The sequence below is a fragment of the Caretta caretta genome, chromosome 8 (genome assembly GCF_965140235.1).
Source record: "Caretta caretta isolate rCarCar2 chromosome 8, rCarCar1.hap1, whole genome shotgun sequence".
Classification (NCBI taxonomy): Eukaryota; Metazoa; Chordata; order Testudines; family Cheloniidae; genus Caretta; species Caretta caretta.
In genome coordinates, this window is record NC_134213.1 from 103,874,587 (window position 1) to 103,902,467 (window position 27,881).

Consider the following 27,881-nt stretch of genomic DNA (forward strand, 5'->3'; position numbering starts at 1 on the left):
AACCAAAACAAGTCCGATGGGTGTCATTTCAGATGAGCGTTCAGGGTCTTTTTCAATCAATTTACCTAGTACTGTGGTGGATTCTCCATCACTTGAAGTCTGTGAATCCAGCCTGGATGTCTTTCTAACGGACACACTCACCAGAAGTGACTGGCTTGAAGCAGAAATCATCGTATGAGTTTCTTTGGCCTGTGTTATACAGAGATCAGGATGGTCCCTTCTGGCCTTAAAAGTGATGACTCCTAATTGTAAGTTTCCTTGTTTTCATGTACTACAATATAGTTAAGTGGGAAGAAAGCCAGAAAATTATTTTTATAGCTATATTTTTAAAAACCGCACCACTGCAAATAATGCACTTTGTGTAGCCAGCACTTGATCTTTTCCCTTTATCTGTACAAAGTCTGTGTAATTCTTTGCTGGTATTTTTATGGGTTGAGTTAAGTTTCCTTGACGCATCAAAGATCCATCATCAAGCCCTCCTCCTAATGGAAACAAACCACAGTACACCAACAATTGACGAACTGCTCAAGTCAGAAAGGTGGAACACTATTTTGATCATTTCTGAAGAGGAAAAAATAACACCAATACCAGCATGTCAGCATTCCCATGATCCAATAACCCAACATTTACAAATGATTAAGGAAAAGCGCTAGATAGAAAATGGTTTTCCACAGAACATTTTGACTTTTTATTAAAAACCAACCAAACAAAACCATAGGTCAGCTGAAAATGGCTGAAAACCACACACACACCCACAAAATAGTTTCCTCATGAACGAAAATTGATTATTTTTTTTTTTTTTGCAGAAAGCAGACACTTTGCATTTTGTCCAAAAAAAGAAAAATTTTCCATCTCTAAAAAAAAAGGGTTACGTGGAAAATTTGTGCCCAGCCCTATTCTTAGGGAACTATTTTAACCTCATTTTTCTGCAGAGGAGACTTGTAGTGAAGAAAACACAGAAATGATGAAAACTTGGATAATTGTGTACACGCATCAGAACCTAACGTAAGAACAGCCACACTGGATCAAACCAATGGTCCATCTAGCCCAGTACCCTGTCTTCCAACAGTGGCTGATGCCAGATGCCTCAGAGAGAATGAACAGAACAGGGCAATTCCACAGTGATCCATCCCATGTCGTCCAGTCCTACCTTCTGTCAGTCAGAGGCTTGGGACACCCAGAGCATGGGGTTGCATCCCTGACCATCTTAGCTAATAGCCATTGATGCACCCATTCTCCAGGAACCTATCTAATTCTCTTTTAAACCAGTTACATTTTTTGCCTTCACAACATCCTCTGGCACTGAGTTCCACAGGTTGATTGTGCATTGTGTGAAGAAATACTTCCTTATGTTAGTTTTAAACCTGCTGCCTGTTAATTTCATTGGGTGACCCTTGGTTCTTGTGTTATATGAAGAGCTAAATAACACTTCTCTATTTACGTTCTCCACACCAGTCGTGATTTTATAGAGCTCTATCTTATCCCCCTCCCCGCCCCGCCCATTGTCTCTTTTCCAAACTGGACAGTCCCAGTCTTTTTAATCTCTCCTCATATGGAAGCGGGTCCCTAATCATGTTTGTTGCCCTTCTCTGTATCTTTTCAAGTGCTAATAGATCTTCTTTTGAGATGGGGTGTCTAGGACTGCACACAGTATTCAAGATGTAGGCGTGCCATGGATTTACATAGTAACATTATGATACTTTCTGTCTTCTTATCTATCCCTTTACTAATGGTTCCTAACATTCTGTTCGCTTTTTGACAGCCACTGCACACTGAGCGGATGTTTTCAGAGAACGATCCACGATGACTCCAAGATCTCTTTCTTGAGTGGAAACAGCTAATTTAGACCCCAACATTTTCTAGGTATAGTTGGGATGTTTTCCAAAGTGCATGACTTTGCATTTCCCATCACTGAATTTCATCTGCCACTTTTCAGAGTAGCAGCCGCGTTAGTCTGTATCCGCAAAAAGAACAAGAGGACTTGTGGCACCTTAGAGACTAACACATTTATTTGAGCATAAGCTTTCGTGAGCTGCCACTTTGTTGCCCAGTCACCCAGTTTTGTGAGATCCCTTTGTAACTCTTCACAGTCTGTTTTGGACTTAACTATCCTGAGTAATTTTGTATCATCTGCAAACTTTGCCACCTCACTTGCTTACCTCTTTTCCAGATCATTTATGAATACATTGAACTGCACAGGTCCCAGTACAGATGCTTGGGGGACCCTGCTATTTACCTCTCTCCACTGTGAAAATTGACCATTTGTTCCTATCCTTTGTTTCCTGTCTTTTAACCAGTTGCCAATCCATGAGAGAACCTTCCTGCTCATCACATGGCAGCATTGTTAATGAAAGGGAAATGATAGACCAGATTGTTGAGTGTATTTCACTAAACATAGATCTGGGCCTTTGTAATCTGACCTCAGGTTTGCTACAAATCAGGTTTAGTGTCTTCTTGGTAAATTATCTGTAAGCAATGACTTTCCTCCCTTTTCCACGAAACTGTGATCACACAGATAGGTTTGGAATACACCTTATCTTCTCTCTAAAGTACAGCCGCATCCAAAGGATAGTTGTCCTCTCCCATATACTATAAGAACGGTGCCATATTCCTTATAAAGGGATTAGTGTAGTAAGACATTATTACTTTAGAGTGGAGTGTGGAATTTAGACCAAAAGTTTGAAATTCAAACTGGAAATAAGATGCAAATTCTTTAGCTGAGAAGCCACTGGAACAGATTACCTAGGCTTTAAATCAAGGGTGAATATCTGTGTGTGCTTCAACCATAAATTAAAACTTGACTAAAGGGATCAAACCAATACATTAACTAAAACCATTAATTAATTAACTCATTAAAACTAAGAACCTATTCTTGCCATTTTGAGAAGTTACAGATGGGCTCAAATTCAGTTTCCACTCTGCCACACCTGTCCGGGATCCTAGGGGGGAAACAGACACACTATTCACATTATTCTCTTACAGCAAAAGTCAAGCCAATCTGGGAAATGAACCTGTATCCCGGGAGGCAGGGAGGGACCAGCGAGGCTTGTTAACAGGTCCATCAGCTTGACCGTGGCTAACGCAATCCCTCCCCAGTTTCATAGAATATCAGGGTTGGAAGGGACCTCAGGAGATCATCTAGTCCAACCCCCTGCTCAAAGCAGGACCAATCCCCAATTTTTGCCCCAGATCCCTAAATGGCCCCCTCAAGGATTGAACTCCCAACCCTGCTCAAACCCCTGAGCTATCTCTCCCCCATGGTGTTGAAAGTTTGAAAGATAGAGGCCTGCAGAATCTTTCAGGCAATGCAGGGGAGCTTTTAAGCCCCCCTCCCCGCATAGTACAGCGCAGAGGGGTAATGCAGGCCTTTTCCCAATTTAAGATCATTGCTGGGGAGCTGGGGGGGGGGGATCCCCTGGAAATTCCGGCCGCTTGGTGCAAGCTGTGCTCGTCAGCAGCGTTTTGCTCCGCTTCAGAGAGGCCGGGGGAGGGGGGGCTGTCAGAGGAACCCCCCCCCACACACACACCCTCGGGGGCTGCATTGCACAAGGACACGCACTGCTTTCCTGCACACGGCGGAAGCGACACGCGCATGCGTCTGCCTTGCCGGCGGAGCAGCTGCATCCTGCCCTGGGAACGCCGCGGCCCGGGCGTTCACACGCGGAGCCGCGATGGGAGCGGGCGCCTCGGCGGTCTCGGCCCTGCTCGGCGGCGCGGCCGCCGCCGCCCTGCTGCTCCGCTGGCGCGGGAGGAGCGGGCTCCGCCGGGCGGCGGCCGAGGCTGGCCGGCGGCGGGGGCTGGCGCTGGGGCGGATGGAGAAGGCCGCCGCGCGGTTTCGGGAGCAGGTGGGCGCCCCGATGCTCCTGCTCCGGGCTGAGTTCCAAGCCAGACTCCGCCGGGCCCGGACCCGCGGGCTCCCGGCACCTGCCCGCAGCCGGGCCGGGGATGCCCCGGTGCCTGGTGCGTGCTGTCCGTGGCCGGCGGGCAGCGAGACGCCCAAGTGCTCAGCTGCCACCGGGCGGCAGGGCAGGGGTGGGTGGGAGCTGCTGTCCGAAAGAGAAACCCCCAGGGCCCTGTCGCAAGGCAGTGGGGGGGGGGGGGTAAATGTAGGGACCCTCTGAGCCGCCCACGATCATCTTCAGAAGTTCCAGAGCTGGGCATGCCGGGGGGGGGGGGGGGGCTTCGGCCCTGCGGGGAGGGCTCCTGCGGGGGCTCGGGGCTTCAGCCCTGTGGGAGTCGCCCTCTGGGGCTCGGGGCTTCAGCCCCCTTCCTGCTCAAGCCCCAAGCCCGGGCAGGTGTCTCCTACAGGGCTGAAGTTCCGAGCCCCCCCCCTGCCCTGGTGTGGTGGGTGGAGAATTGCGGGGGGGCCTCTGTGAGCTGCCCTGGAAATGGGAAAGAGCCGCATGTGGCTTGCGAGCTGCGGTTTGGCCGCCCCTGGAATAGGGTTTAGTGGAAACGATCCCAAACCCCTATGGAACTTGTTCAATAGAGAACTCTACAGCGGGGGAGTTAATTCTCTGCTGAGTTCTGTGGGACTTTTCCAGACGCAGGGGGGCAATGCATTAAGAGTGAATTGAACATTAACTGCCAGCTCCCTGGCTTTCCAGCATTGTGTCTTTGTTCCTAACAGTGCTTTTGCTAGGGAGGAAGTACAACTGGCCGGGGGGAGGGGAGCTGTGGCCAATGTGCACTTCAATTCCCCGTGCACCAGCAAGACCAGAAGCAAGAAAAGAGAGGCCGGATCACCTTGCAGGCTTAATGTCAGTGAATTTGGCTCCTCCGTCTAGTCCCCGTTTGTTTGCCCATGCTTGGTGCAGTTTAATCGCAAGGCTGATTAGCGAGTTTGGCTGGTGAACAGCCCACGTGCATCGCATGTGGCAGGGTTATAAAACTGGAGAGAGCAGATTTGTACAGGTTTTTTTAAACATCTGATGCCTCAAAGGTTGCATCCTAATTGCAGCCACATCTTGCGTCACCTCTGCCCACTTTAACTCTGTGATGGGAAAGCACCAGTGCCAGAGTCTCACTGGTCTGCGATCATTAGTGTATTTCACCAGGATGAATAGATTCAGAAATAAAGGCAGGTAGTTGATCAGGTGTAGTAGGCCCCTGCTGTTTAGGAAGGCAGTGTGGTCTGCTAGATAGAGCTATGGCCTAGGAGTCAGAAGACCTAGCCTGCTGGAGGACTTTGGGCCTAGTTGCTTTGCCTGTGTGCCTCAGTTTCCCCATCTGTAAAATGGGGATAAAGATTCTAACCTCCTTTGTAAAGCTTTCTGAGATCTACTGATGCTGTGGAAGAGTTCCGTCTTTTTATTACCTGAATAATATTCAGGATGCAGAATTTCTTTAGAGAAATGAGATTTGGATCGATTCAGATTTCAGTGCTCGTGATATATGGCAAGGGAAAATAGAGGTTTTCATTGCACATGGGCCCAAATGCAGTTCTGGTGTGTTCAGCTCGCCGGGGGAGGGAGGTTTGCTTCAAAGCCAGTTTTCATTTTGAGATGAACAAGGTTCTACCGTGTAACTTTTGCCACCGGGGAATTTGAACCTAGAGAAGGTAAGCGTGGATGAGTTCCAGAGATAACTAGTGCTCTGCTTCCATAATCATTCTTAGGTATGTTTGTAAATTAACCTACAGGCGTCAGTGTTTGAGCCAAATGCTCAGTCCTGCAGGCTGCTGAGGACTGACCTCTGTCCCTGATCCAGCCTCGCAACTTAGGCATGTGATTAAACCTAGTGGCTTCGGCTGAGACTTCGGAACTTTGAGGCTGCGAGTACATGGTTGAAGTGCTTTGCTGGGTCAGGGTCCGAGGCACTCAGCTGCCTGCAGGACTGAGCCCTGAGTTTGTGTCCAGGAGGCTGGAAAGTTAAAGGAGGGGCTTGGGAAAGCGGGAAGGTCTGGACTAAAATACAAGCCTAAGAGATGAAAGGGCCTAAGGTACTTCTGTTTTTATTTGCTTTTTTCCATAGTGCCTGAGAGTCTCTCATGATCTTTGAGAGAGGCCTGGGGGCTGTTTAGCTCTCTGACCTGCCCAGAGCTTCCCCAGAAGTGACCTTTGAGCCAGCTGTTACTTGTCTGTTTTTACACTTGTTCTGCTCAATCCAAGGAGCATGGCCCCAGTTCTGCCATTTGACCCTTACACCACACGGCATCCCCCGACACCAAATGGCAGAACTGGGGTCTCTCTGTGTTAATATTCACTGTTTGTTCTATTTTTGCTGTAGCAAGATTTTTTTAAAAAGTGGTTTTAGTTTTTGTTTGTTTTTTTTAATTCAGGGTGGGAAATTGTGCTGGCTTTGACCCTTCCATCATGCAAAACCAGAAGAAACGACTTTGTTAGAACTTCTAAAAAGACTTTTAGGCAGACAGCAAGCATGGGGAAAGTCAGGCCAGAGGCGGCTGGTTTTGAAAAATTCAGAGCGTATGACAACCAGAGCATCATGGCTGTTCTGCAGCCTTAACTGTGCACCTTTAAGGGGTGTTTTATTTAACATAGATTATACACAGAGACGGCAGCAAGTGCTGCCAAAATAGATCCATCTCTGGGGCAGATTGCAGCAGCTGTTTGAGAGCCCAGCAGCGTTCCCCAGCGCTTCACAAGTATAGACGTGTGGATTCCGTGTTTAATTCCTCCCTCAGAATCCTGATGTAGATGCAGACCCAATCCTCTCTCTCACCTTGGTGGAACTCTCTGAGAAACTCCGGGATGGTTCTCTTTCTCCAGACTGGGTCTTCTATACCTACGTGGACAAGGTGAGGAATGCACCTATTTCCAAGGCTTGTTGCTAATCAGACGGTGTGATTTTGTGCTTGGAGATCTGAAAAGAGAGCATTGCTCAGTGCAAACAGAATATGTGGTTGGGGCTGAAGGCTTAAGCCTTTCCAAACAATTCAGTTGAAACAAAGGGGATGTTCCGAATTACTCAGAATTCGAGATGACTGCAAAGAAAAGCTATTAATGGGGCAGTGTCTAGGCTCAATCTGTGTCCCAAAAGAGCTTATGAAGCAAGCTAACATTCTGAAAGTTTGTATCCTTCACCACGTCACGACCTGACTCGTGAAAAAGCCAGATTTGCTAACAAAGTCCTGCACTGCCCCAAGCTAGGGGAACTGCTGTGGAGTATTCTACAACTCATGCTAAGGTAAATAAAGAACAGTAAAGCCCCAGTTGTGCAAAGGGACTTGTATGGGTTGATGCTTGTGAGGCAGTGAAATCAACGAGGCCCCACGCTGTCACGCCATCTGCCTACATGGATTCGGGCATGGTGGTTTCTGCCTTCCAAAAATCAATACATCCATTTGACCAACTTATTTTTATGGGCAAATAAAACATCAAACTTTTCATTGTCCTCCATCACCGTGTCTAAGGTTAAGATTTTGGCATGGGGATTTTTTATTAAAATTCGTGGGCAGGATGTGGACAATAAATAATGAATCATGGAAGCCAAGCCCCGGTGGGAGGCTGGCAGCCGGAGCCAGAAGTCACTGAGGTCTGCTAAAATCATGGAATCCGTGACCTCTGTGACAAAATCATATCCTTAATCATGGCTAGTAAACTTTGACATGTACTTAGAATTGACTTTATTTAAAAAAAAACAACCAAATAGTTAATGTCCAACCCATTATTTTAAAAATATAATCACAGACACTTCTCCAAATAAATTGAAGCACTCTCTGTACCAGATCCTCAGCTGGTGTCAATGAGGATAACCCTTCTGGAATACATCAGTGTAAAGGCTGGTCTGCACTAGAAAATCAGAGTGACCCATCTACATGGCTCAGAGGTGTGAAAAATCAACACCCTGGAGCAATTTAGTTAAGCCGACCTGAGTCCCCATGTAGACAGCAGTAGGTCGACAGAAGAATTTTGTCCATCTGAACTGGTGGGAGAATCCCATCTAATTGTAGACATACCATCTGAGATTGTGTCTCGGTGTCTTTCCCTAATGATCATTTCACACACATCCAGAAATAATTGTCCTCAGATAAAGCTGCCTGAGTGGGGCAAAGAATTGACAGAGCTACTTTCTGCTCTGATGTAGGCAGCTTCAGAACATGGCCTGGTTGTGGGATTATCTCTGGAATGACTGTCTCCCTCACTGGCTTTGTGTGCTTTCCGAAGGCCCTTCAAGTGACCAAGGAAGTCAACTGTGTGACTGATTACCTCCAGGAGTCTGAATCCCAGCTTCAGCAAGTGAAAAGGCAGGAGAAGAAGGACTTGCTGTATGGGATCCCAGTCAGTATAAAGGATTCCATTAACTGCAAGGTACAGCACACATCAGCTAGTTGCCTGAGAGCTGCAGGATCATAAGCCCAATGGAATGTTGTGAGCAAAACGCTTTCTTATTCACTTATCTTCAGCTGTCTATATCTTCATGATTTGTAATGTCGGTAGCAGCCTCTGGGTCAGGCATATTCTGTCAGTTAATACCTGGATGGGTTAAGACAGGTGCTCACAAACATTTCCATAATGTATGCAACCTCTTCATAGAGAAATCATCTCACAGGACACCTCCCTCTCAGTAACAATTGCAACCCACCCTGTGAATTGCTTGCATGGGAAAGCAATATTAGGAAAGTATTTAGCTGCGAGTAGGGTTGGCAGAATGCCGTGGGTTTTTTTTTATCATTTTGATGGATAATATCCGTGTTTGATTTTTTTTAAGCATTTTTTTTATTTTTATCAAATACAGTTTTCACGGTTGCAGAAAATTATGGGGGGATCAGACAATGCAGGGGTCAGACAGTCATTAATGATAGCAGCTGTTGAGATTCAAAAAGTTAAAGCTTTTATAACCCTTAAAACACAAATTGTCAACATTGTGTGTCAAAATATACAAAGCAAATAGCCTTAAATCAGACTCTAGGTTCTCAAGCAGCATTGCTTTTGTTTGTTTGTTTTTTACTTTGCCTATCTGTACATTTCAATTTTATTGGAAATATTTTTTCCTAGTTTTGTGCTTGTACAGTGCAAGCAACATGACTGAAATTTACCAGTTTAAAAATCGAATCCTTCCAAGTTTAGCTATGAGCAGATGCTAGAATCGCTCCTTGTGATCTAAAAAGAAAAGGAGGACTTGTGGCACCTTAGAGACTAACCAATTTATTTGAGCATAAGCTTTCGTGAGCTACAGCTCACTTCATCTGATGCATACTGTGGAAAATACAGATGTTTGTTTTTATACACACAAATCATGAAAAAATGGGTGTTTATCACTACAAAAGGTTTTCTCTCCCCCCACCCCACTCTCCTGCTGGTAATAGCTTATGTAAAGTGATCACTCTCCTTACAATGTGTATGATAATCAAGGTGGGCCATTTCCAGCACAAATCCAGGTTTTCTCCCCCCCCCACGCCCCCCTCCCCAAACAAACCCACTCTCCTGTTGGTAATAGCTTATCTAAAGTGATCACTCTCCTTACAATGTGACCTTGTGACCTGATACTCTCCTGTTGACCACTTCTCCCCCTCTTTATTTTTGTCCGGGGGGCTTCAGACAGGCATCATTCTGCATGGCAATGGGTCTCCCCAAGCCAGTTTGAAATGTTCTTCTAAAGTGTGTGTGTGTACACATGAATACGCACACTGTTGTGCATGCAGACATACACACGCACGCATACGTCGCTTCATAAAGTAGACTGTGCCAAACACTGCTGCTTAATTGTGAGAAAATTGCAATCCTCCATTTGGAAGTTTGAATCGACCGTCTCTTTTCCTTTGATTTTTTTCAGGGCCACGATTCCACCCTGGGGTTTGCGAAGCGTCTCAATCAGCCTGCTGCTGAGGACTGCGTGTTGGTGCAAGTGTTAAAGAGACAGGGGGCACTTCCGTTTGTGAAGACCAACGTTCCCCAGTCCCTGTTAAAGTAACTGGAATCCTTGGATTGGATCTGACCCATTTTTGTTTCTTTAGCGTCTTTATACGTAACTAGAGTTGGTTGAAATTTCAGTGAAAAAAATGTTGATGGTATTTCTAATTTGAATGAAAAATGGAGGGGGGGGGGGGCAAAATGATTCCCTCCCTCAATTTCCCCCTACATTTTCAGCCAGTTTTAGAGCTGTTCAAAATAGAATTAATTTAAATTTCTACAAATAAGTGGACTTTTTAAAAAATTAATATTATTTCCCCTCTTCCTGTCCCCCCACACTTATCTAAAAAACTTAACTGGAAAAGATCATGTTAATTACAGTGTAATTAGCTAAATGGGGGAAGGGAAATCTACTGTAAGTGATGACTCTATTACACTATAATGGCCTGACGCAAAGCCTATTGAAGTCCACGGAAAGACTGTCATTGAGGTCAATGGACGTTGGATCAGGTTTTAAGTGAGCCTTGTGTGTACCTGATGTTCTTTCTCTTCCCATCCCTTTCAGCTTCGACTGCAGTAATTTAATCTTTGGCCAGACAGTGAACCCTCTGGACCACACCAGGACACCTGGCGGCTCCTCCGGAGGAGAAGGGGCGCTGATTAGCAGCGGTGGATCCATCCTGGGCATTGGGACGGATGTAGGAGGAAGCCTCCGTTTCCCAGCTGCCTTCTGTGGGATTTGTGCGCTCAAAGCCACTGGGGGAAGACTGAGGTACTGTGTATCGCTGGGTCTTGCTGCCTCGTAGTAACTCATGCTTCAGTGAAAACCATTCCGGGGTGGAAACCCTGACCCACTGACGTCAGTGGGGTGTTTTGCCATTGACTTCAGTGGGACCAGGATTTTGCCTGTGTCTAAAGTATGACACTGCGTAACTTCACTATGGCAGCATGCTGAGTGGGCACCTCTTCCACCATGCACAATGATCATGCAAATCTGAGAAAAGGTTTAGAAACCTGACCTACATGGAAAGGTTAAAAAAAGGGGACATGTTGGGTCTTGAGATGAGATGACTGTGCGGGGGACACTTCAAATACTTTCAGGGTGGTTATAACAAGGACGGGGATCAGTTGTTCTCCATGTCCACTGAAGGCAGGACAAGAAGTAACAGGCTTCAACTGCAGAAAAGAAGCTGTATTAGGAAAAGCTTTCTAATGACCAGGGCAATTAAGCTCTGGAACAGGCTACCAAGGGAGGTTGTGGAATCTCCATCAGTGGCGGTTTTTAAGAGCAGATTGGACGAACACCTGTCAGGGTTGGGCTAGGTTTACTTAGCCCTGCCTTGGTGCAGGGGGTTGGGCTTGATGGCCTCTCGAGGTCCCTTCCAGCCCTACTTTTCTATGATTCTATGCTGGCATTTGACAGACAAGTTTATCACAACTCAGCAAATTCCTCCTTTCATTCCCAAAAGCAAAACCCCCGAGAAGCACTCTTACAGTGTAGTTCCTTCCCCACCACATGTAGCCTTCCCGTAAAGAGAGAGAGGCTGGGATTAAAAAGACAGTGAAAGGCATTAGGTGCTCAACTCTCATTTCAGTGGGAGATGGCTACCTAATTAACACTACCTAACTCTCTATCATCAGTAGATCTCTATCCCCATTTTACAGATGGGGAAACTGAGGCACAGAGAGGGGAGCGACTTGCCCCAGGTCACCCAGCAGACCAGTGGCAGTGCTGGAACTAAAACCCAGGTTTTCTGTGTCCAGGTCTGTCCACATGCAAATTCTCCTTTGGGCAGAGACTTAACTCCGCGAAACTTCAGCCCAAAGTGTGAATGCTTTGGAAGGGTGTGACGGTGGTCGTGGGCTAATGGAATCCTCCATACACTTGGCTCCAGCATTCACGACCAAGTGAAAGCGGGAAGAAAGAAAGCAGTGCCTTCAGGAATAGACCTGATTCCTTTTATCTCAGGAACTCCTAGTTGTTTTCAAGTGCTGTTGGGGTCCAGCTCAGATCAAGGAACAGCAATTCACAGGAAGGTGGCTGAGAATCTCGGCTGGTTCTCCACTTTACTTAATATTGCCCATGATCTTAAAATAAATCTCTGTTGTCTGTCTTTATATTCTCCCCACAGCAAGAAAGGAGTGGTCGCCAGTATTGCTGGGCAGAAATCAGGTAGGACTTTGTCTTTTGATTATTGGGGAATCTTTCTTTCTTTGGTTTTTGCTCCTCTTAAATGAGATCCACATGGTTGGGGATCTGCGAAGGGCCGTAGTGTCCCTTAGGGGCTCGAGAGAAGAACCTAGCCAGAGTGAGAGAACCCCACCCTGAGATATTCTCTGGAGATGTGCTGGGTTGTATTCAGGTCAAGAGGTTGGGTTTGCTAGACATGTGAACTTGGTAGCCTGTTCGCTGCTCTTGCATGGGAGGTGGGGTGTGGAAGATCACACTAGAAAACTATAGACCCTGGGAAAGTGTGGTTATGGGGAATATATAAGTGCCTAGATTGAGAGTCTTCCGTGCAGGACAAGTGGCTGGTGAAGATGTACCTCTGCTTGGACTCTTCTATTTTGCATTCGGCACTTCTGTGCTGAAGGGAGCACCTGGCCCATGATTCTGGATAAAGGGTGCTTTGCTATTGGGTTTTTTTCATTGCTTGTTCTGGTAAGGGCCAAATATGAAAACCCTGTGTTTTCAGCCACAGCCTGCAGAAAAGGACCTAGGGGTTACAGTGGACGAGAAGCTGGATATGAGTTAACAGTGTGCCCTTGTTGCCAAGAAGGCCAATGGCATTTGGGGATGTATAAGTAGGGGCATTGCCAGCAGATTGAGGGACGTGATCATTCCCCTCTATTCGACATTGGTGAGGCCTCATCTGGAGTACTGTGTCCAGTTTTGGGCCCCACACTACAAGAAGGATGTGGAAAAATTGGAAAACGTCCAGCGGAGGGCAACAAAAATGATTAGGGGACTGGAACACATGAGTTATGAGGAGAGGCTGAGGGAACTGGGATTGTTTAGACTGCGGAAGAGAAGAACGAGGGGGGATTTGATAGCTGCTTTCAACTACCTGAAAAGGGGGTTCCAAAGAGGATGGATCTAGACTGTTCTCAGTGGTAGCTGATGACAGAACAAGGAGTAATGGTCTCAAGTTGCAGTAGGGAGGTTTAGGTTGGATATTAGGAAAAACTGTTTCACTAGGAGGGTGGTGAAACACTGGAATGCGTTACCTAGGGAGGTGGTGGAATCTCCTTCCTTAGATATTTTTAAGGTCAGGCTTGACAAAGCCCTGGCTGGGATGATTTAGCTGGGGATTGGTCCTGCTTTGAGCAGGGGGTTGGACTAGATACCTCCTGAGGTCCCTTCACCCTGATATTCTATGATTCTATGGTACCTGGTGTCCGTTCTTACTGAAGGACAGATCCCGATTACTAGTCTATTCACAAGGACCAGCCATAAAAACATCTGAAGGTTTCCTGAGATTGCTGGCACTTCCCTTTCCCAAATCCCTTTGCTATCTTACTGGGCACTGATTCACATGTCCTGTTCCAGGTCTGAACTGTGAAGTGTTGCCTCTGTCACTGGAGTGCGGAGGCATAGCAAGAGATTTGGCGGCAGGCCGGAGCTTGGACCAACTCTTCCTGGAATTCTTCAGAGTTCCCTGCCTCTTTTCCAGCTCAGGCCGTCTCCACTTGTGACAGAGCTGTGGGGGTTCTTGTTAAGCCTTAAAAGAAACCCAACAACAAAACTCAACACAGTTTGGCAATTTTTTTTATTAGAAATGAATGAAATAAATAAGCATCAGAGATACCTGGACGCCTTCTATATTTACATGGCGAATGAGAACATCCAGAATTGTTATAGTAAGAATTGAGGGAGTGGGAAAGAGTTCTGGCAGAGATATCAACTCTCATGCTTCAGGGCATAAATCTGCCTCTGATTTTGGGGTCAGGAGGAAACATTCCCCTGGGACAGATTATCCCATCTTTGCCTGCTGCAGGATTTCTAGCATGTTTCTCAGATGCAGCTGGTACTGGCCACTGTCAGAGGCAGGTCGTGCACTAGGAGGACCGCAATCTAATTCTGAATGGCAATTCCTATGTAAGTTATGCCCCCTGAATATGGACCTTGTGGGCATCTGTTTGATTGCATGAATGTTCTTTCTGATTTTTTTGTTCCAGCTGTAGTAGGGATAGGGCCAATGGCGAGGGACGTAGACAGCCTGGCTTTGTGCATGAGAGCGCTCCTGTGTGAAGACATGTTCCACCTGGACCCCACTGTGCCGCCCCTGCCCTTCAACGAGGAGGTAAAGAACCACACAGGTCTCTGAAGGACGAGAAATGTTCCAAGAGCATCCCGCTGATGAGCAGCTCATTATCCTTTACCTTTGAAAATAGAGCAATAACAGTCACTTGCATTCTGCTGGGGGGATCTCAAAGCACTAATTAACAAATTAAGTCTCCCCAACTCCCTTCCCTCCTGTGAGGTTAATATAATCTCCGTTTTACCAGTGGGGAAACTGAGGCACACAGCAGGGGAATAACTTGCTTGGGGAATGCAGTGCAATAATGGCCAAGTCAGAGGAGACCAAGTTCTCTGAGTCTTTGGCTTTACCTGCAAGACCATCCTTCATATGAACTTTAACTCCTATCCAAATGTGAATGAACTATATCCATCTTCGCATAAGCCTTTGGTACTGAGACTTCGCCAGGGCCAAGAAGAGCTTGGCCCTGGTGAGGTCTCCACTGGAGAACTGGATCCAGTTCTGGGCGCCACTCTTTAGGAAAGATGGGAATTCATTGGAGAGAGTCCACAGGAAATCAACCACAATGATCAAAGGGTTAGAAAACCTGACCCGTGAGGAAAGGTTTAAAAAACGGGGCATGTTTAGTGTTGAGAACAGAAGACTGGGGGGGGGGGGCCTGGAAAGTTTTCAAATATGTCAAGGGCTGTTATGAAGAGGACGGTGATCGATTGTTCTCCATGTCCACTGAAGGTAGGTCAAGAAACAATGGGCTTAATCTGCAGCTAGGGAGATTTAGGTTAGATATTAAAATAAACTTTCTAACTCTCAGGCTAGTTAAGCTCTGGAATAAGTTTCCAAGGGAGGTTGTGGCATCCCTGTCACTGGAGGTTTTTAAGAACAGGTTGGACAAACACCTGTCAGGGATGATCTAGGTTTACTTGGTCCCACCCTGGTGCAGGGAGCTGCAGGGAGCTGACCTCTCGCGGTCCCTTGCAGCCCTACGTTTCTATGATCTGTACCCATTGGTATACGGGCAGAGGGAAGATGTGAGTGCTGGCACAAGAGGACCTGCAAGACTCGCCCAGTGGGATTGATTTAATAGGTGTATGTTCCTGGCTTTAAAGCCTAAAATGTGACTGTAGTTCTTGGTAGAAGCTTCACTTTCATTCCTACTACCGCCACCAACTACCTTCCCTTAAAACCCTTTCTTCCAGGTGTTCTCCAGCTCACGGCCCCTCCGCGTAGGATATTATGACACTGATTCTTTTACAATGCCAAGTCCTTCCATGAGACGGGCGGTTTTGGAGACCAAGCAGCTTCTGGAGAATGCAGGCCATACGGTATTTATAACAACAATACACTTGTGTGTATTGCGGTAGCACTTATGAGCCCTAGTTGTGGACCGGGACCAATGTTTCCTCTCATTTTTTACATTCGTGTGCGGAATGAATTTTGTTATGTGCACCAATTTGGGGGTAATGTGTGGCGGGGTGCGGCCAAGGGGTTCGGAGTGTGGGAGGGGGCTCAGGGCTAGGGCAGAGAGTTGGGATGTGGGGGGTGAGGGCTCTAGGGTGGGGCTGGGGATGAGGGGCTTGGGGTGCAGGCTGTCCCGGAGTTGCGGCAGGAAGAGAGGACTCCCTCACAGCCCTCTCTCGCCGCAGCTCGGGGGCCAGGGCCGGGGGAGAGGTGCCTCTCCCCAGCCACAGTCCAGGCCCCTGTGGCTGTGTGCGTGTGCGGCCCTTGATAGCTTGCTGCGCAGCTTAGAGAGAACGTAGACCAGGACCCCGTTGTGCTAGGCGCTGTACAAACAGAGAACAAAAAGACAGACCCTGCCCCAGAGATCTTACAATCGAAGTATAAGACAAGAGACAGATAGGATAGCACAAGGAAACAATGAGACATTATTGGTTGGCTCACCAGCGGCCTGTTGTCAGTGTACATTATCAGCCTTCCCCATTTCTTTCATGCCTCAGCTAGCATCCCACCCAAAGAGCACAAATCAGGGCTTCTGTGCATAAAGCCTGCTCTAAACACTTCAGAGGGAATTTTGCCATTGACTTAAATGGGGTCAGGACTTCACCCTTGGGTCCAGTATATAGCTATCCTTAAAGCAGCCTCCATGACGTTAGCATACACTTACTGCAAGAAATAAATGGTCATTTGTCTGGTAATTTTGTGCAGCTTGGGTTTTTAATTTTTTTTAATTGAGAAATGCACCATTTTAGTAACTTGTTTAAAATTCTCCAGTCCCTTGTGAAAGGGTCCTATTCAATGCAATAGAAAATAACAATGTTAAAACCATCCTATAGGATTTAATAGACAACTATATCCCTGGAATAGGATTGTATATCAAAAAACCTACAGAGAGGCTCTTTCTCTATTAAATTCTGTAGGATTTTAATTTCTTTGGGAGCCTATTAAATTCTTAGAGGTCCCCATTGTTTGGGGGATCCCTTTTGATCACCACAGACATGATAGTGTAAGAAATCAGGTCTTTGTTTCTTATCCAGTTTCCACTAGGATTAGGAACAGGGGCTGTATACGGGGTGAGCAGAGCAGTTGCTGGCTGCAGATCTGCTTTTCTTTGGGCCACACTCTTTATGGGTGGAAGTTAATACAGCTGCTCCATCCCTATGTGCTCAAGTGCTCTAAGCAGACTCGGGCTCACCACTGCCCCGTGCAGAGTAACTGGCTTCAGGAATAGCAGCTTTCTTTGTCCTTTGGGGGCTTTTTAGGTTTGGAACATGAGCATCAGATATTCCTTGTGAACCCTGGTGAACAGGGTGTGAGTGAATTGTGCTAACGTGCAGATGCAGGAGCCCTTAACCGGTCCCCCATCCCAGTTCTGTGCCACTCACTGTATTGTGTCACTAAAGTGTCTCCTTCCCCACTGTCATTTGTCCCTTTTAGCTGGTGCCGTTCAAACCCTGTCGTGTTGAGCACTTTATGTTTGATATTTCTGTAAGAGGATTGTTTGCAGATGGGTCCTCCACCTTTTTGGACCGCTTGTAAGTATCCTCTCGAGCAACTGTGTGTATGTGCATCTGCATCTGTATTTCTAGATACACAGGAATTTAAAAATGTACATATGGGTCTCATTAAAAAAATACAAATGAGAACGAAGGATAATCTATTGGGTAAGGCCAAGTGACAAAGAGGGGTGAAGGACGAACTATTGGTTAAGGTGCTGGACTGGGACTCCGAAGCCCTGGGGTCAGTGCTTCGCCACAGACGCTCTGTGTGAGACCTTGGGCAAGTTACTTAACCTTTCTATGCCTCAGTTTCCTGTTTGTAAATGAGGGTTAATTCTTTCCTGTCTCAGGGCTATTGAGAGGATAAAACCATTAATGATTGTGAGGTGCTCAGATGCTGTAGTGATTGAGGGGGCAGCAGGGGAATAGTTAGATAGAAAAGCAGATCTTCTGGATGTTGAGGATAGCCGACACCCCCTGATATCAGTGGTATTGGCAGCTTAAGAACGTAAATTTTTGAGTTGAATTTTAGGTAGGCTGATCTGCTCAGGAATGTTAGAAGCAAACCGGAGAACCCAATGGAGTATTTCATGGAGCTCAGAAATATGGTCCTTTAACATGCCACACAGGGGAGCTGATGGTCTGAGAACTAAAGCTGCAGCCTTAAGGCCTAATAAACTGAATGTATTGTTCTTTCAGCAAAGGGGAGCTAGAAGATCCCAACGTTAAACAATTACTTCTGTTGTGTAAAGCACCAGGCTGGCTAAGACGCCTCTTGTCCTGGATTCTCAAACCAATAGTAAGGTTCATTTATTGCTAACCTACTTAGAATGTATTGAACAGCTGGTGACGAAGGGGAGCATTGAGGGCCTGATTCTCAAATTGCACTGAGACCCCTTTACTGCTCTGCAAGTGTAAAGAGGGCTTAAAGTCGGCATATATTATTTTGCCGCTTTAAGGCCCCTTTGTGCTGCCAGAGTGGTGTAAGCCAGAACTTGGCCCTGAGAAGTTTAGCAGGGTTTGGGGGAGGAGGCATCTGACAGCCCGTGGGCAAGGTGAACCCCCTGCATGTGCCTCTTTCTATCTGCAAAAAATATCATACCTAGAATGGTTCAGTGGTTTGAGTGCTAGCCTAAGACTTAGGGGTTCAATTCCCTGTGTGACCTGGGGCAAGTTATGTAGCCTCTCTGGGCCTCAGATCCCCAGCTATACAATAGGGATGAGAGCAGTCCCTATGTGAGAATAAATACACTTAACGATTGCGAGATGCTCCGATTCTGCAGTCGTGGGGGGCTTGCTAAGTACCTAAGATAGAAACATTTTGTCTTTAATCAGCCGTTTTCAGTCCACTGCTGTACAAAGGCATCTCCTTTTAAGCCCCACTTCCTTTGATTTTTGCACCGTGCCCATCCAAGTGACAGCCACCTCTGGGCCACCACTTGCTGTACATATTTATTCAGCTAATTTAAATAGGTGACTCACCACTCATCTATGTATTGAGATTATTACTGTTTATCTGTATTCTGGCAGTGTCCACAATAGGCCCGGGCATTTGCCACAGACGTAGGAAGACCCCATTTCTGCCCCAAAGAGCTGGCCGTCTAAGAACGCAGGCCATATACACAGGGGGAGAGAAATGGCAATGATCTGCGGATGGCAGGTTCAGTCTCAGTTTCTCGTGTGATTCGGCTTAGCTGGCAGTCTCTGGATGGGAACCCCATTCTCACTCCCTAGGAAGCATGGCCCCATTCAGTACACGCAGCGGCATAGAGATGCTAAAAGTAGCAGTGTGGCCATGGTGTCTCAGATGGCAGCTCGGGATAGGTACGTCCTGAGATCACTAGCCTGCTGTCTTTAGCACGCTAGCTCGATACAAGCTAGTGCACGTGTGTCTGTCCAGAATGGGAATTGCACCCCCCAGCTGCAGTGTAGCTGTACCATGAGTGAGAGGAGGAGAATGCTCTGGGGCTTGCCTCTCTTCCAAGTGGGCAGGGAATGGCAATTTCTCCCACTTTGCCATGACCTTGAACTAGAGCCGAGCAAAACATTCACCAGTGGAGCCGGTTGAATAGTGAGGTGAATGATCTGTTGATAGACAGGGGTGGGTGGGAATTACAGGTAACTTACTGGACAAATTGTATTCACCCATCTGCAGCGCTGGCTGAATAATGCACCAGTCGTGCTGACAGGTCCTTCGTTTATCACTTGGGGCCGTGAAGGGGGATAATTGACTGAACTATTCAGGAATATTATTCACCCCGCTCCGTCTATTACCAGTCAAATCAGGCTCAATTTATGCAATGTGGGATTTCTGTACAAAAGCAAAACTCAGTCCAGCTTTGTCAGGACTTGGGTCAAAACCTGGGCTTGGTCACAGATCTGTGGGTTGGTTAGTTGTATTACAGTGACATCTGGGGCCCCATTGCGCTAGGTGCTGTACGTAGGTATAGTAAGGGTATATTTAAACTCGAGCTGGAAATTACAGATTACATCTTAAGCGTAGATGGACCCTAAGAGACGTGCTCCAAATGGACATGGCAGACAAAAGGTGAGAGCGATGAAGCGGTGGTATCCCCATTTTGAGGTGACCTGTCCAAGGTCACGCAACCAAGAAGTGACTCCAGAAGTCCTCACCCACGGATCCCTCTTCCAAGCACTACCTTACACTATTTCCCAGAGCTGGGAATGGAACCCAGGAGTCCAGACTCCCAGCCCCCTGCTCGAACCATGAGACATGCACATTTCATCTTTAATTTCCCAAATGTATATTTGTTGTAGCCAGAGTCATCTGAGTTGTTAGACGTATATTTAAAGAAACAAACCTGTATTCCATGTCAGTTTTTTTTTCTCCTCTAGGAGCCTAGATTAGCAAACACCCTGAGAAACATGAATGAGAGGTAAACAATTCTGAGTCTGAACAAATACATCAGGGCTTCGCTCTACTTTTTCTGTGTTTTTACAATTTTGAGTTTAAAAATTAACCTCATATTATTATGGCTACGCAATAAAATGCTCCCTCTGAAGCACCTGCCATTGGCTACGGTCAGAAGACAGGATACTAGATGGACTGTTGGTCTGAGTCAGTGTGGCCATTCTTATGTGTTAACCTTCCCGGGCTGCCCTATGGGCCACAGCCCCCGAATCTGTGCAGCACTGCACACGTGGGCGCTGCCTCTAAGACACCCTTCCTTCCATCACGCCCCCGGCTTCCCCCGCTGGCTCCTAACCCAGGACTTTTAGGGACACTTTACACCGCTCCAGCCCTTTTACATGATGCAAGGGGGCCAGAGCAGGGTGAGAATCTTGCCCAACGTCTGCCCTGAAATGAGAATTCCCTCTGGAGGGAATAAGCCCAGTCTATAAAGTGCTGTCCTGTTACCCTCCACGCCAGCAGAGGGTGCTGAGCCTTCCCCGGTTCAGGCCAGTAATAGGGATCAGTGACGCTTTAAACCATTAGATCGTAAAGTCGGGTCATACGATGTTTGAGTGCCGTCTAACCGCTGAGAGAGGCAGCTGGACAGCCAAGCACACCCATTTTTGTGCAGAGATTGTTAGTTCAGAAGGGACCACTGTGGTCATCTAGTTTAACCTCCTCTGTAACTAGGCTTGGCAGAATTCAAGTTTGATAGGTGATAAAGAATTTTTCTTTGTCTCGATTTTAAATTTTCATGGTTGCAGGAAATTATAGGGTGGGGTCAGACGATAATTATGTCATGAGAGCAGACCTCGAGATGTGAAAAGCTAAAGCTTCAAACACAAATTGTCAACATCACATGTCAAAATATGCAAAGTAAATAGCCTTAAATTAAACTCTTAAGTTCTCAAACAGCATTTCTTTAGCTTCACCTGTCTGTCCATTTCAGATATTGCCTATGGAAGTATCTCTTTTTCCCATCGGTTTGTGCGTGTGCGGTGAAATCGTTGACCAACATTTACTGAGTCAAAATCTAATCTTTCTGAGCCTGTGTCTAACACAGGCCATAGAACTTCCCCAAAATAAATCCTACAGCAGATCTTTTAGAAAACCATCCAAACTTGATTCAAAAATGATGGAGAATCTACCTTGCCGTTCTCACCGAACACTTGTCTGGAATGTGCTAGCTGTCTCTTTGATGGCGCCTCCCCTTGACAGGCTGTGTTGTAGCCCGACTGTCCTGCCACAGCCCAATACTGAAATCCTTACTTGTAGTGTAGAATGGATGAAATTCTGGCCTCACTGAAGTTGATGGCAAAACTCCCATTGACCTGTATTTCCCCCCATGTCTATAGCCAGCCTCAGTCAAGTCATAATCACTCCCCCACTTTCTTAATTGCACACTATGACAGCAGATTGTGGGGTGTGAAAGCTGCTTCTTTTTAATTGTCTCCTGCAATTGACTTTAAGTCTTTCAATTTTCTTTCTGACATCTGTAGGTCAGTGAAAGAACTCTGGAAACTTCATTGTGAGATTGAGGTAAAGCACCATCTGGAGCAGTTGGTTCCACTCTTTAATTCTTCTTTGTCAGGCCTGATTCAGTGCTCGTTAACATCAGCCGAAAGGCTACCAGTTACTTGGGTTGGGCCCTAAACATTTCTTGGGTAAACCATGATTGAGTCCAATATATTTGCTCAGCTACTTTATTTTGTCAGCTCTGAAATATCTTCCTGGAGGCTAGGATTGAATTGGGGGTGTCCTTCCAGGTCGGGTCCACTAAACAAGGAGACACTTTTTTCAGAGATCATAAAAAGCTTGGAATTTATTAGTGGGATAGACCCTAGAGGCCCAGCCAAGATCAGGGGCTTGTCTACACTTAAAACACTACGCGAGAAGTTCTCCTGTTGGCGTTGGGATTTCACCTCCCCGAGGGGTGGCAGCTAGGTTAATGGGAGAATTCTCCATCAGCCTAGTGCAGTCTACAGTGGGGGTTAGGTCGGTTTAACTGCGTGGCCTAGAGGTGTGGATTTTTCACACCCCTAAACGATGTAGTTCTACTCACCTAATTTCCGAGTGTAGACCAGGCCTAGAATTCCACTGTGCTCGGTGCTGTATGCACATGGTAAGAAACAGTTCATGTCCCAAAGAGCTTACTGTCTAGACAACGAATAAGAGGGGAAACCAAGGCATGGAGAGACATGACTTACCTGGGGTCACCCAGCCGGTCGGTGGTAGAGTTTGGAGTACTGGACTGAGACCTGGATTCTGTCCTCTAGACCACATTGCCTCTGGATAGTTCTGTGATTTTCGCAGTGTATGAAAACAAGGCTCCTCTCCCACATATTCTAATCAGGTCTCCGCTCCATAGCTTTACCGTTAGCAAATTCATAGGATACACTCTGCTCCCTGTGTCTTCTAACTGAGAGTGACAGAAAATTAAACAAAGGCTTTGGGATCTGCTCCTTTCCCGAGGAGTGTTTTGGCCGATACTTTCAAATCCCAGTGCCTAAAGCTGGGGACCCTAAATGCATATTTAGGCTCCTAAATAGAAGTGGTGTAATTTTCAGAGATACTGATCACCTGCAGTTCCTAAAGTGACTTAACTGGGGTTGCAAATTCTTAGCAGCTCTGAAAATCAAGCCACTTGTATTCAGGACCTTAAATAGGCATTTAAGAGCCTAACTTTAGTTTTGGTAGCTACAGCTGGTCGGGAATCTTTTTTTGACACCGTGTTTTCTGGTCAAAACCAGAGAGAGACTCGCCCTCTGGGTTGTGAGACATCCAGGTTTACACAGAAGAACCTCAGACTTATGAACTGACCGGCCAACCGACGCACCTCATTTGAAACTGGAAGTACACAATCAGGCAGCAGCAGAGACGAAAAAAATAAAAGCAGAGCCTGTACAGTGCTGTGTTAATGTAAATTACTAAAAAAAATAAATAAAAATAAAGGGGAAGCTTGAAAAAAGATTTGACAAGGGAAGGAAACTTTCTGCGCTTGTTTCATTTAAATTAAGAATGTTCAAAGCGGCATTTTTCTTCTGCCTAGTAAAGTTTCAAAGTCAATATTCAGTTATAAACTTTTGAAAGAATGTTTCATTCAGCATTACGAACAATCTCCATTCCCGAGGGGTTTGTAACTCTGAGGTTCTACTGTACCCTGTGATCTGAAGCAGGGATTTGAGTCCTCTCATCACCAGGCTATAGAGTGTCTCTGTCTCTTCTGTTGGACCCAATCCATTTTGTCTAAATAATATCCATTGGCCAGAGAGAGAGAGATACAGAATGAAACCAAATTCTGAATCCTCAAAATGTTTCACAAAACAGAATTATTGCTTTCCAGCCAGACCTGTTAAAACACTGTCTTGTGTGTTAACAGTCGTAGGTTGTGTTTTATCTTCAGCAATTCACTGGTGGGAGGAAGGGGATAGGGCAGACTGGGGATCTGGGTTCTAGTCCTGACTCTTCCGTTGGCTTGCTGCATGACCTTGGGCAAGTCATTTGATTGCTGAGTGCCTTGGTTTCCCAGGGGTATTGGTGTTTACCCACTGTTAAAAAGCACTTTGAGATCGGCAGTTGAAAGGTGCCAAATGCTGTTAATTATTATATACAGGCTTTGAGAAAAGACTGGAAAACTCTTTGCTATTCTGAAATTGTAATAGCTGGGAGCCTTGTCAGGAGGAGAGAGATCCTGGCAAACTCCCACTGCCGAGAACACTTAAAACTCTGTTTAATGGTGGAGCCCCACTGACAATCCTGCTAACCCGGAGCCTGACCCAGAGACCGTTGAAGTCAATGGGAAGGATTTTTTGTTTCATTGACTTGAGCAGGAATTTGGATCTGGCCCTGGGTTTATTATTTTAAGTATATTCTTGGTAGGATCGTTTTTATGATCTTCTCAACGCTGAACTCCAAGTGTTTTTTTGCTCCTTAGGAGTATTGCCGAGAATTCATCGCCGAATGGAGGAAGCTGGATCTGGATGTGATGCTGTGTCCGATTGTGGGCCCTGCTTTTCAGATTGGATTTCCTGGGAAGATCTCAGGTAGAACTCCTTGGGAACTTCTAGAGTTGGGCCCATCTCAACTCTTTGGGTTGTTCAAGGAACTCTGACTCATCTGTTCTTACTCTGCTTAATAGCCCTCTCAGTCCACTGTGAAATGGCTGGAGTTTAGCCTACATCAAGAGCGCCTGTCCTTCTAGCTTGGATCTATCTAGGACCCAGCTAGGACATTTAGCAACATGGAAAGACCAGGGTGGTCGCAGTCCCCAGGCTCAGATCCCCTGCATGAGGGTATATCTTAGCACCAAGAGATTTCTTCTCCATGGAAATCCCTGCCAATGCTAGGAAGTTGAACCATTGCTGAAAATGGGTTCGTTCTAATGTAGATTGGACCAAACCATCTTCAGTATTGTTTTGGAAAGCATGACGGAGGTTTCGTTCCATGCCGAGAGTGGTTTTGTCCTGTCTAGGCTAGTAACTCAACCAGTTTTGATACCGGTTCAGGAGGCACTTGTTACAAATTCCTTTCAATGCTGGTCCAGTTTCCGAGCACTAATGCCGGAGGGTTTAATGTAGTCTCCCTGCAGTGGTTTCTTTGCAGAGTTCTCTGGTTTTGATGACACTTGTCCACCTGTAAGTCAGATCACAGCCACAGGACACATAGCAAAGGATGCAGGATGACATTTTCAAAAGCACCTACATCCCATTTTCAAAAATAACTTAGACCAAGTCCCATTGAAAGTCAATGAGACCTAGCCACATAGGTCCACATCCTCAAAGGTATTTGGGGGCCTAACTCCTTTTGAAGTCAATGGGACTTAGGCCCAAATCCTCAATGGTATTTAGGTGCCTAAGTCACTTCTGAAAATGGCACGGAGGCTCCTAAGTTGCTTGCACGCTTTTGAAAATTTTACCCCCGATGTTTTATAAATATCCTCCCCAGCACAGCCTGAAGTTTTCGCAATACTGTGGTTCTTACAGAGAGTTGCATAGTCTGTGTATGGAATAATCTTGGGAGCAGATACCACGGTGATAGACGTGGGATAAGCCCCTGAATAGAGAAGGGTCGCTGGCAGGCGTTTGAGAGATGTCTGCTAGAAAAGAGGTATTCTTGGATGGAGTGACCTCCAAAAGAGAAGACCGATGTAGAGGGGCTGTCAGGCGTTTTATGATCCATTGTTCCTACCATGCTGGTTCCTCACGTGCAGCAGTGAAAACTTCTCTAAGCTAACAATGTTAACGCCTCCCTCACAAAGGGAGTCGATCACCAATGAAAAATCTTTGCTCTTGGTGTCGTACCCCAAACAAAAGGAGGCTCTTCGTACCGATTAGTCACCTGAATGTGACGTCTCTCGTTCTCTCTCACAGTGGCAGCGAGTTACACTATTTTGTATAACTACTTGGACTTTCCCACCGGGGTTGTGCCCGTCACTACGGTGACGAAGAAGGATGAGGAAGAGCTCAAGTCCCATAGAGGACACTATAACGATTCGTGGGACAAGATCTTCGTAAAGGTCAGTGGCTAACTGCTCTCGGGAGACTTGTTTAGGAGAAAGAGAGCCTGAGAGAGAAGCCCTTGTATCAAAGGCCCGGTATGAGGCCTGAGCTAAAGTCGTGGGCAAGCTTTGCTGATATAAAGGAAAGTCAGCCAAAGTCACGCTGTGAGCAAACCTCATGCTCTACCTGCAAGTTCACAGAATCTGGCAAGAACAGGGCTGATGTTGCAGAAATGCACATTCCTAAGAAGTGCTAAGCACAAAGCACTCACGCGCACACATCCCATGGTACCAGAACATCCCGATATCAAGGATGGTATAAAAACATCCCCCCCGGATAACAGGAAGACACTGACCCCTCCTAAAAGATAAGGTCAGGATCACAGTGTCATAAATAGAGATGTTTTGATTAAACGGCTCAAGATCATGATGGATGTGGTGGTCATTGGGCAGTTCGTTCGGGGTCTGCTGTGCCGGCTGTCTGCGCAAAGCTGGGACAACACAGGGGGAGAAAAACCCACCCGCAGCCGAACATCTAACCACAACTTGTATCGTCCTCGGCGGCTTCCCCGGACTTCGGGTGTCAGTCTGTTTCTCTCTGTCTGTCAGGCTATCCGGGGAGGAGTGGGGCTGCCCGTGGCGGTGCAGTGCGTGGCTCTGCCGTGGCAGGAGGAGCTATGCCTGCGGTTCATGAAGGAGGTGGAGACGCTGACCCGGAGGAGGCAAAGAAACCTTTGAACGGCGGGCAGGGTAGAACGCCGCTGGGTTACAGTGTTGCTCGTCTGCCCCAGCCAGCCATCTGCATCGAGCAGTGAAGTTAATGGCACAACCTTTGTTTAATTAAATAACCTGATGGTGCTTTCTGTTCTCCGGCTAATCACTGGATCCTGCCCCTTCCAGGCAGCGGGTGAGGCTTGCCTCAGCACTGACATTCCAATACGGTACATGTCTCTTGCAGTGAAGGATCTCTGAGCTCTTTGCAAGCATTCGCTAACTCTGGCTGTGTCTGTGCTGGAGCGGAGATGCGTCCTGTGGCAATGGAAGGGGTTTTTTTTCCATTCCTGTTGTTGATCCACCTCTCCGAGAGGCAGTAGCAAGGGCAATGGAAGGATTCTTCTGTCAACCTAGCTGCGGCTATACTGGGGGTTAGGTCAGCCTAACTATTGCGACTGGGGGCAAAACCTTTCACCGCCCTGAGCGGCGGAGCTGGGTCGATCTAATTTTTGAGTGTAGACCAGGCCTAAGGCTCACACCACACACCTGTGAAGTATTGGTTTCCCCATATTATAGGCAGAGAAAATGAGGCACGGAGCTGTTTGTAAGTCGGTTCAGGCCTCGTAGGCTCTGTCTTCACTGCAGAGTTTGCTCTTACTCAGACGATGCCCATAGCCCCCCCTCCTGTCCACACACACACAACCCTCTCCCCTGAGTTTGGTACTTCACAACCAGACTCGCTGGCCTGGCTCAGGGTGCAGGTTAGAGCGTGGATACTGCTTTCACTCGGGCTGGTGACCCACCCACTTTGCAGTGAGGGTGCAGATTACATCACTCCCATGCTGGTAGTCCTCCAGTGCCGTCCCACAATCCCCCCTGCGTGGCCAGATGAGTTCTCCCACAGGTCACTGGGAAGGAATCGGCGAGTAGCTCAGTTTATTTGCAGCACAAAGAACCCTGGGATGTGACACCGGAGGTCCCAGCAACACACACACTGGGAGGACGGCACCAGTGAGGACACAGTAATGCTAGTAAGGCTTTGCAGGGTGGCCCTTGCACCTGGGCTAGGCTAAGCTGGGTGCTCCGATCCGGTTGCCGATCGCCTGCGTTAACTTCGCAGCGAAGACTGACCCATAGCATGTGGCAGAACGGGCCATGGTAAGAGCTGCCCGGGCAGCTGCAGACCCTCCATCTGCCCTGGTTGGGGGCCCAGAGGGCGGGGACATGGGCCGGGAGCTGCTTTCAGGGTCCCCCCACCCGAGGCAGATGGAAGGTTCACGGCTCCAGCTGCCAGGTTGGCCGGGGAGCAGAGAGTCAGGGGTCCGGGGAGGGGCAGGGCCTGTGGTGAAAAGTGGGAGGGCCCTGGCCCCCTCCTCGTTCCAGCACCCCACCTCCTGGTTCTCTTTCCCCTCTTGGTCGCAGCCGGCCAGTCCTCCTTCAGTTTCCACTCTTTCCAGTTGCCTTGTCACGGATCCTTCCCCTCTGTGCTCTGTGGCAACAATTTTTTCCTAAATCTGGTTGTCCAAGATGACCTTGTCTTCTCGAATGTTATTCAGGGTTGAAATCTGCACTTCCAGCCTGCGTATCTTCTCCTCTGGTTTGTCGGTCGGCCTGTACCAGGAGTCTCTTCTGTCCTTTGGCAGAAATGAAAACCTAGCACATCCAAGGCAGGTCACCTCACTTGCTCCTTCATCAGTCATATCCGTTGTGGAGGTAGCTGTCATGGGG

The 27,881-nt window shown here is 47.1% G+C and overlaps 1 protein-coding gene across 4 annotated transcripts; it reads left to right on the top strand.

Annotated features, from left to right (window-relative positions):
- The first annotated feature begins 3,632 nt into the window (after positions 1-3,632).
- Positions 3,633-26,297, top strand: LOC125641957 (fatty-acid amide hydrolase 1). Of its 4 annotated transcripts, none has more exons than XM_048862636.2 (15): positions 3,635-3,845; positions 6,644-6,757; positions 8,127-8,270; positions 9,736-9,869; positions 10,378-10,584; positions 11,945-11,985; positions 13,992-14,116; positions 15,271-15,396; positions 16,967-17,064; positions 17,728-17,827; positions 19,885-19,925; positions 21,442-21,481; positions 23,877-23,985; positions 25,312-25,457; positions 26,049-26,297. In XM_048862636.2, the coding sequence occupies exons 1-15, from the start codon at positions 3,672-3,674 to the stop codon at positions 26,175-26,177; spliced, it is 1,728 nt and encodes a 575-aa protein (XP_048718593.1). In that variant the 5' UTR covers positions 3,635-3,671; the 3' UTR covers positions 26,178-26,297. The 4 variants fall into 4 exon arrangements, with proteins under 4 accessions (XP_048718594.1, XP_048718593.1, XP_074987971.1 ...); XM_075131870.1 differs by lacking the exon at positions 3,635-3,845 and adding an exon at positions 3,852-3,953; XM_048862638.2 differs by lacking the exon at positions 3,635-3,845 and adding an exon at positions 5,794-5,941.
- The last annotated feature ends 1,584 nt before the right edge of the window (positions 26,298-27,881 follow it).